The 9,996-nt window shown below is 42.6% G+C and overlaps 1 protein-coding gene and 1 long non-coding RNA gene across 2 annotated transcripts; one reads left to right on the plus strand and one right to left on the minus strand.

Annotated features, from left to right (window-relative positions):
• Positions 1–475: 475 nt before the first annotated feature.
• Positions 476–3,433, minus strand: LOC118598966. The gene is made up of 2 exons (XR_004948220.1): positions 3,321–3,433; positions 476–699 (listed from the first exon to the last, which is right to left on the minus strand). It is a non-coding gene; the product is annotated as an uncharacterized LOC118598966 (long non-coding RNA).
• Positions 3,434–3,628: 195 nt separating this feature from the next.
• On the plus strand, positions 3,629–6,307 carry LOC112159485 (nuclear factor 7, ovary-like). Its single transcript, XM_024293576.2, has 2 exons — positions 3,629–3,932; positions 4,193–6,307. The coding sequence occupies exons 1-2, from the start codon at positions 3,669–3,671 to the stop codon at positions 5,417–5,419; spliced, it is 1,491 nt and encodes a 496-aa protein (XP_024149344.1). The 5' UTR covers positions 3,629–3,668; the 3' UTR covers positions 5,420–6,307.
• The last annotated feature ends 3,689 nt before the right edge of the window (positions 6,308–9,996 follow it).

Genomic DNA, 9,996 nt, shown 5'->3' on the forward strand with positions numbered 1-9,996 from the left:
ACTGCATTAGAGAACTGGAGCGAGTGAGTGTGACAACATTGAAAATAGTTTACTTCCAGCTCCAGACAAATTTAGACTCCTTTTCTTCACAACATGAACGCTGCCATGTTGGAGCCAGATGTAGTCAGTAAGCAGTGATTGTTTAGAGTCGGTCTAAGTCAACATTTCTATGACAACCAATCAGGAATGAGCTTGATGGAAGGCCACAAGCCTACCACTTGAAAGTGGGCAACACAAAATCAAAATCATCTAACAAATGTTTTGACTGTTCAGTGTGAGACCACCTACTTTTACTGAGACATCTGATTGGTCAGTTCCTAACTCACATGACTTACAATAAAGAAAAAATATATGGAAAGAAAAGGTTATCGAGAACAAAAACTGTTATTCTGACAAACAGAATGTGTAATTGACATGATTACGTGGCGAGACAGACTCAGACGCTGGAACCCGGAAGGACGACGAGAGGCAGGAGTAGTTAGAAAAAGGTTTATTGTCCGTGGGGAATGTGAAGCAGCGACCGGAGCTTGGAGTGGAGCTGCTGACTGGGGATGGAGAGTGGAGACCGGAGGTGGACTGGAGCGGCAGGGTGGAACAACCAGGTGGGTTCAGCTGATGGTGCGTGGCGTGGAGTGACTTTGGCGTGGCAGAGTAGTCGAGACGTGGCTGGACCCAGGTCGGCACGTGGATGAAGGAGACCTGGACACAGAGGTGTTCTATGGTGAGACGTAGCAGGACATAAGAGTGACATAGTTTACTAAACATGAGAGGCCAGGGTACTGCACCGGGTAAGATGACGAACTGGCGAAGAATGCTGGGGAGGGCTCCTCTTAAGTAGGCTGGTGTGGAGATGAGTGCCGACAGCTGGGTCCAATTAGGAGGCGGCGTAGGAGCACAGGCGGACCATGACAGTACCCCCCCCTCAACGACCGCCTCCAGGCGGTCCAGGGCGACGGTCAGGGTGGGCACGGTAGAAGGCGGAGATGAGGGAGGGGTCCAGGATGAGAGAGCAGGAGACCCAGCACCGCTCCTCAGGACCGTAACCCTCCCAGTCCACCAAGAACTGGAAACCCCGCCCACGGCGCCGGACGTCCAGGATCCGGCTAACCGTGAAGGCCGGGGCGCCGTCAACGACATGGGCGGGCGGTCCACAACAGGCTTGATCTGAGACACGTGGAACGAAGGGTGGATCCGTTGAGCCGCAGGCAGACGGAGACGGACACATGACGGGGTGGATGAGACCAGAGGAAAGGGCCTCCTGAATGTACTTCTCCATGGCTTCTTTTTCGGGAGCGGACAGGTTAAACAGGCGACCCTTGGGGAGACTGGCCCCTGTGAGCAGCTCAATGGTGCAGTCGTAGGGTCTGTGGGATGGCAGGGAGCATGCCTTTGTTTTGCTAAAAACTGGCTTGAGGTCGTGGTAGCAACTGGGTACCTTAGATAAATCAATATTCTCCTTACATTCAGACAGACGTGGTTTAACTGAGGGGAGTGCTGACTGGAGGCAATTGGCCAGACAGAAATCACTCCAGTCAGTGATCCGTCGCTGGACCCAGTCAACATGAGGGTTATGTGATTGGAGCCATGGAAAACCTAACACGATGGGGTTTTGTCGGGCTTGTGTTATGTAAAACTGCACATGTTCTCTGTGATTACCTGAGGTTATTAGTAGGATGGGGCGAGTGCGATGGGTGATGCGGAATAGAGTTTGACCACCTAAACCAGCAGCCTTGACAGGCGAGTCCAACGGTTCGGTGGGTATGGACAATTGCGACACAAGACCTTGATCGATGAAACTTTGTTCCGCAACCAAATCAACCAGTGCTTGAGTTTCGTAACACTGGAACTGTAGGCAGATTTTGACAGGTAACATAAGGAAGTTCCCGCAAGGGGAGCCTTCCAGGGTACCCTCCCGCGGCCTGTCTTCTAGTGGGGGGGTCCTGTCTTTTAAACGAAGAGGACATTGAGCAACATAATGGTTAGACTTGCCACAATGGAAGCAGGAGCGCTCATCCCTCCTTTTCTGGCGTTCCTCTGGTGTGAGCTTGGAATGCCTAATCTGCATGCGTTCCTCGCAGGGGCTCCGTGTGGTTTACTGTACTGGAGAGGGGGAGAAAGGCAACATTAAATGGTAACTGGGGTCGAGCACAGTTCTGCGGGAGGAGGGATGTCTCTCTGCTTGTCTCTCCTTTAAACGGACGTCTGAGCGTAATGCAGCGGAGACCAGTTCTTCAAAAGAGCGGGCTTCAGGTTGTGAGCATAAATGATCCTTGATAGATTCATTCAGGGATTGATAGAATATTCCTTTTAGGGCCATCTGGCCAACCCGCTTCAACTGCCAGGATACGAAAGTCTATAACATGGTCTGCGACGGTGCGTTTACCTTGCTTGAGGCCCAGCATGTGGCGTGTTGCTTCATCCTCCTTACGAGGCCCATCAAAGACCAGTTTAAGTTCTGCTAAGAATTGATCAAACGGTAAACTGAAAATTGGTTGGGATAACAAGTAAGCTTGAGCCCACTGCAAAGCTTTGCCCCTGAGTGAGTTAACAATTAGAGTGATCTTACTGATATCCGTTTGATAGTATCTTGGTGTTTGTTGAAAAATGAGTTGGCATTGTAGAAGAAAACCGCCGCAGGCTTCAACCTCCCCGTGGAAGACTTCCGGTTGTAGGCGGATGTTTTCGTGTGACGTAGCGGATGTGGGTCCCACCGCGGATCCTGTTTGCGGAAGCGGCGGGGTTGGGGACAGTGCTAATTTAGCTAGCTGACCTGTTAGATCCATCACTGCTTGCGAGACGTTGTCGATACGGCGAAACATGTCCTGCTGCGTAGAGGCAAGTTGCTGTAGAGGGTTGGCCTGACGACCCAGGAGGGTGCCTTGATGAGTGACAGCGAGACGTAAACCTTCCGGGTCAGCTGGGTCTGGAATATGGCCAGTTCGTTCTGACATGATTACATGGTGAGACAGACCCAGACACTGGAACCCGGAAGGACGACGAGAGGCAGGAGTAGTTAGAAAAAGGTTTATTGTCCGTGGGGAATGTGAAGCAGCGACCGGAGCTTGGAGTGGAGCTGCTGACTGGGGATGGAGAGTGGAGACCGGAGGTGGACTGGAGCGGCAGGGTGGAACAACCAGGGGGGTTCAGCTGATGGTGCGTGGCGTGGAGTGACTTTGGCCTGGCAGAGTAGTCGAGACGTGGCTGGACCCAGGTCGGCACGTGGATGAAGGAGACCTGGACACAGAGGTGTTCTATGGTGAGACATAGCAAGACATAAGAGTGACATAGTTTACTAAACATGAAAAGCCAGGGTACTGCACCGGGTAAGATAACGAACTGGCGAAGAATGCTGGGGAGGGCTCCTCTTAAGTAGGCTGGTGTGGAGATGATGAGTGCCGACAGCTGGGTCTAATTAGGAGGCGGAGTAGGAGCACAGGCGGACCATGACAGTAATACTGTTTATTTATCTGTAGAAATCTGTAGGACTTTGGCTTCTTGGAGCCAGCACGTATTTTTATGTCGTGGCAGGAGGGAGAGGTCACCAGTCCAGTCCCCATAAACAGTCAAAGATCAGGAAGCTTTAAGGCAGGAGCTGGGTGTGACTTTCCAGTAAACAGAAAGCTTCAGTTTGACAGTACAGACTCCAGAAGCGTGTCTCAAAGGGAACAATGGCGTCTTCTTCTTACTCTGAAGATCTGACTTGCTCCGTGTGTCTGAGCCTTTTTACAGAGCCGGTGATGCTGCTCTGTGGACATTCTTTCTGCAGAGAATGTATCACCACTTCTCTGAGCTCACAGCAGTGCTGTCCACAGTGCAGGTCAGAAGTTTCTATGGAGAAAACATCTCTGACTACCAACCACGCCCTGAAGAGTCTCGCAGAAAGAGTCAAAGAGAAGGAGAGGATCAAGAAAGAATCTGGGACTGACAGTCAGGTACTTTGATAACTATTTTTTATGTTTTAATCCTAAATAACTTGCAGGATTAAAATTAACAGCTTTTAAAAATATTTCCTTGGTCCTTTTTGGTTGTTGTTAATTGTTGCTGCACAAAATTAACAAAAAAATTAAATAAATTGTCAAAGTAATTTTAAATGCCCAGTAGAAAATGGTTCATTGGTTGTCTAGATTTAAGCAAACATAATAATTGTAGTGAAGTCAATGCTTAAATGACATCCTTTTATCTGGTTTCAAAGGTCAATGACTGGTTGTGCTCTGAGCATGAAGAAAAGCTGAAGCTCTTCTGCGTCACGGATCAGCAGTTCGTTTGCCTCATATGCAGAGACGGAGAGAAACACGAAGGACACAAGTTCAAGCCAGTGAGAGAAGCAGCTGAGTCTCTGAAGAAGGAGTTTCAGGCTTTCCTGCAAACTGTTTCTGTTGAAATATCTGCTGTAGAGAAAAGAGCCAAAACACAAAATGAAGAAATCACCAAAACTAAAGAGAAATCTCACAAGCTGATGAGTCAAATCAGCCGCCAGTTTCAGGAGATGCACGAGTTCTTGAGGAAGAGAGAAGCTGAGATAAAGAATGAGCTGAAACTGAAAGAGAATGAAGAAGTTAAGAAAATGAACAAAAGTGCCAATGAAATAGGAACAGTTTTGTCAGGTAACAAAAAAATAGAGGAGAAGATGAAATCTGCTCTGAAAATAACTAACTCTGAGAGATTTCTGAAAATGTGCACTGAGGGAAACTCTGTGCTTAAAACAAAGAGTTATTTTCAACAGAAAGCTAAAAAACTCCCGGTGATAAACTCCTGTCTGTCCATGGGTGTGTATGAAAGCCACCTGCAGTTCTTTGTGTGGAAAGAGATGCTTCAGGTCATCAAACCAAAACCAGAACAACTGTCTCTGTCAAGTAAAAGTCCAGATGGGATTGTTTCTAATGATGGACGAAGTTTCCGCTCTGCTTGTCAACAATGCAAGACATATCAATCACAACTATCTAATCCTAATAACCGTTACCATTGTGGTCATCAAATACGGACAGTAAACAATATCCCAACATTAACATACAATAAACCACCACAACTTCAATACAATACACAACCACCAATTCAATACAATACACAACCACCAACTGCACTGAGCAAAGATCAGTTCATCTCAGGGCAGCATTACTGGGAGGTCCATGTTGAACAGATGAATTCCTGGAAGCTGGGCCTCCAATATTATTTCATGAGGTATAATGGTGGTAGATACACTATTTCCAAAAACAATGTTGAGAAAAATGCAACATTTACGGGAAACATTAAGAAATTAGGAATTTATCTGAACTGCTTCACAAAGGAGCTTTCTTTTTATGATGCAGACAACATGAAGCTCATAGAGACCATAACCTACCAACTCTCAGACCCAGTGGCTGCATATTTTCATATAGAGAATACGGCGGATCAGTTTCCTCTGACCGTGTGCTGGTACTGAACAGGGATCTGATAGAAATTAATCCTCTGAATCCTGCAGGGATTTTGTTTTGCTTGAACTTGTGACAGAAAAAACAGTTTGGATATAGAAGCTTCTTCTCTCAAGTCTTGATAGTTCATAAAAACAAGTTATTATTTTGTTAAATCAGTGGACTGTGGAAATGGCGAGAAATTTGACAACTTTCAAAATGGTTATGATGTTCTGTATAGAAAATTTTTAAATAACTGAAATAGAATAGAACAGAATGTTATTAATCTCATAGAAGAGAAATGTACCAAATATTCAAATAGTTTTGAGTAAAACTTAAACGAAAAAAGACAAAATAAACATATCGGGTTTAAGATAAACTACATATAAGCTAAGGTAGTATAGGACTCATCTTTTTGACTATCTTGTTGATTTTCCGGATCAATTGGGAGCTTTTTTGTTCATATTCACTCTTTTTTCAGCAATTCTTTTTTTAAATATATTTTACATTTTTATTTTTTATTTGTATGTACATTTGAATAGTTTGTTAATCTTACACCTGAAGCCATTTGTGCCCACACTTTATTTGGAAGAAATGTTCAACTGTAAACCATCTGTGAAACAAATTTTTTTTTAATGTAAGAATGGTAACATCTTCTACATATCATGAAATATAAAGACTGTAATTCAATAACATTTAGTAAAAACAGGAAGGAACTGTTTTCTTTCCCTCTTTAATTACATTTTGTGGTATTGAATGCATGATTTGTGTTGTATCTCAATTTTTCATAAATTGTTCAAAAACAATAATACAACATATTATTCTAATAAAGTGAAAATATTCCTTTGACATGTTTGGATTTTTGTGCCCTCATATAAAAATAAAACTTTTAATGATGAACCAAATGCCTACACTTTTCCATTTACAGATAATAATGAGCATTGCATTTGTTATTAACCATTATTTTACTTTAATTTAGTTATCTGTCCAACTCTGTAAGATGATGGTGGATTCTTATCTACTGCATCTTTGACGGTATTATCAGTGGAATCTGTACTTCTCGCAGATGAATGTCCTCTAAGATGCTTTTACTTCTTTCTTTCTGTAGAGTAATCAGATTACACCAAGGCTGAATCACTCTTTTTATTTCATGCTTTGCGCTGCCACTCAGTGGCCATAGAATATCATTGAAACTGATCCAGCCAAGTTGGTAATTTGAAAAAAAAGAGATTGGTCTAAGTAAGTTTCTATGGCAACCACAATCGCTGGTAAGCTTGTTGGAAGTCCACAACCCTATTACTGAAAGTGAACTACACAAAATCTGTAAAAATTGTTTTTTAATCCTCTAACTATTTCCTGGTTGAAAAAGCGAGCAACAAATTAGGATAACTGGTATAAATATGGATCATTGAGCAACAGCAGAAAGGTAAAAGGATCGGCATGAAAGCAAAGAGGATTTTTGATATAAAGAGTATATGTCATCATTTCAGTAAATCTTGAAATGTTCATTTGATGTAATTGTCTGCATTTTTTGACCAAATTTCACCACAAAACAAAATTATTAGTCAACACTCTATACAAAATGTTGGGGATGAACACCAGAGCTGCACTGTACGTAGATCATGATCAATATTTAATCTTTTTCCCCCATTTTTTCGTGTGTGACAAGGCGGCTCTAGGATGATGTCCTGAAGTGGGTGAAAACAAAGTCCCTGAATACTGTGGGAGTTTTTCTGTTCTGTTTATATGACCTTTGGTCATGAAAATATAGTTTGGTTGTAGAAACTTCTACAATAAACACTTTATGGTTCATAAAAACAAGTTAATATTTTGTCAAATCGGTTGATTGAGGAGTGGCTTGGAAACTTCTGGCAGCATCTTCAGAATGGTGATGATCTGTAAAAAATACTAAAATAAGAGTCTGAGATGTAGGATAGTGCTCATCTTTTTAACTTGTTGGTCATTTTCTGGACTGATTTTGAGCTTTTTTGATCATGTTTCCCCTTTTTGGAGATTTCCTTTCTCTGCAATGATTTAATTTTTTATGTTATTAATGTTAAACTGTGAGGTATCTGTACTACCTGACAACCCAGAGATGAGACCCGGGCATAGAGTAGTTAACAACTCTTCTCTGAGCGGCCTTAGCGCTGGTGTTAACCCCAGACTGGGCTAGTCCAGCAGTTCCTGGCATTAGCTTATGTGCTGAAAGGCAAATGAAGTGCGTCATAGAAATCTAAAAGTAATAGTTACTAGTTCTTTTAATAACAACAAGCAAAATCATTATGTAATTAAATGTGGTTTATTGCAAATTAGACCCATTTCCTCAAAGTCCCTCTTTGCCAATGAATTAATTAATGATTGCAAACTTGACCTTCTAGCCCTAACAGAAACTTGGTTACAACAGGATGACTATATTAGGCTGAATAAAGCAATCCCAACCCTAGTTATAATAACTATCAGAAATTCATGTTTTCTGAAAAAGGAAGTGGGTTAGCAGGTGGGCAAAAAAGAAAATCATGATTTTTCTGTTTAATTTCACGATTTAGATTTTATCACAATTTCTTTAAAATAAATTCAAATCAACAAAAAAGTAATTATACTGATTTTACTTGAAAGAAGTAAACACATTTTGAACAAATATTTATATTTGTTTAAAATGTTGTAAATATAAACACTAATTTGCAACAACACGAAATCAATCAACATTAAAACTAGGTAAAACAAAAACTGAAGTCACAGTCAGCTTTTTCCAGTGCAAATTAGTCCAATAATATACTGTTCAAAAAAATTAAAAGAGCACTTTAAAAAAACACATTAGATAGAATCATAGATCAGATCTCAATATGAAGTTGTATATCTATACAAATGGTGACAGGGCAGTGTCTTAGGAACAAAAGGATGCCAAGTCTTTTAATGGAAATAAAAGTTTTAATTTCTGTAACTCAAAATGCTTTTCAGTATCTTGTGTGGCCCCCACGAGCTTGTATGCATGCTTGACAACGTCGCGGCATGCTCCTAAAGACAACGGATGGTGTCTTGTGGCATTTCCTCCCAGATCTGTGTGAGGGCATCCCTGAGCTGTTATACAGTCTGAGGAGCAACCTGGCGGCGCCTAATGGACCGAAACATAATGTCCCACAGATGTTCAATTGGGTTTAAGTCAGGGGATGGTGAAGGTCATTCAATTGTTTCAATTCCTTCATCCTCCAGGTACTGCCTGCATACTCTTGACACGTGAGGCCGGGCATTGTCGTGCATTAGGAGGAAACCAGGACCTACTGCACCAGCGTAGGGTCTGACAATGGGTTCAAGGATTTCATCTGGATACCTTATGGCAGTCAGAGCACCATTTCCTAGGCAGTAGAGGTCTGTGCGTCCCTCCATGGATATGCCTCCCCAGACCATCACTGACCCACCACCAAACCTGTCATGTTGAACCACCTTGCAGGCAGCATAGCGTTCTCCTTGTCTTCTCCAGACTCTTTCACGTCTATCACAGTTGCTCATGGTGAACCCGCTCTTGTCTGTGAATAGTGCAGGGCGCCAGTGACGGACTCGCCAATTCTGGAGTTCTTGAGCAAATGTCAGTGGAGCTCCACAGTGCTGGGCAGTGAGCACAGGACCCACTACAGGACGTGGGGCCCTCAGGCCACCTTCATGAAGTCTGTTCCTGATTGTTTGGGTAGAGACATTCACACCAGTGGCCCTCTGGAGGTCATTCTGTAGGGCACGAGCAGTGCTCAGCCTGTTCCGCCTTGCACAAAGGAGCTGGTATGGGTCCTGCTGAGGGGTTGTAGACCTTCTACGGCCACCAGTTTCCTGAAATCTCCTCCATGTTCTGGAGATTGTGCTGGGAGACACATTAAACCTTCTTGCTGCAGCACGTGTGGATGTGCCATCCTGGAGAAGTTGGACAACCTGTGCAACTTCTGTGGGGTTAAGGAATCACCTCACACTGCCAGTAGAGATAATTATCAAGCCAAAATCAGCACGAGTGGAAAACCATCCAAAACAGATCAAGAGGGAAAAACTTGAAATGACCTCCACATGTAACACCAGTCCTGTTTGGAGGGTTTTCTAATTGTTGCCACTGAAGTGCACCTGTTGTTAATTCCATGAACACCAATACAAATGCAATTGATTAACAAGGCCCTCAGCTTCTTAACCAACCAGAAAATTATCAGACAGGTTTAATTCAATTCATGCCAGACCCAATAAAAAGTGTTCCTTTAATTTTTGTGATGAGCAGTGCATATATATAGATATATATAGATATATATATATATCTATATATATATAGATATATATATATTAGAGCCGTCAGGCGATGAACATTTTTAATCACGATTAATCGCACTGTCCATAGTTAACCCCCCAATAATCACAAATTAATATGTGGGCTTTTTAATGAAAAAAAAATGTGTTCTTCGTGGAATTTAGCAGTTCTACATTATTTATGTAAACAAGAATGGCAAATTTAATAGTTCTCATCAGAAATACTTTATTTTGTAACATTGTATTGAGATCAGTGGCGGGCCGTCAGGGCCTGCAAGGCCTTCTCTGCTGGCCTAAAAATATCTGAATCACAGACTGATATTAATTATTATTT

Source organism: Oryzias melastigma, linkage group LG7, assembly GCF_002922805.2.
Source record: "Oryzias melastigma strain HK-1 linkage group LG7, ASM292280v2, whole genome shotgun sequence".
Classification (NCBI taxonomy): Eukaryota; Metazoa; Chordata; class Actinopteri; order Beloniformes; family Adrianichthyidae; genus Oryzias; species Oryzias melastigma.

Coding starts and splice junctions, on each gene's coding strand:
- LOC112159485 (XM_024293576.2), top strand. CDS start 3,669: ATGGCGTCTTCTTCTTACTCTGAAGATCTGACTTGCTCCGTGTGTCTG. Junction 3,933..4,192: donor AATCTGGGACTGACAGTCAG/GTACTTTGATAA, acceptor CTGGTTTCAAAG/GTCAATGACTGGTTGTGCTC.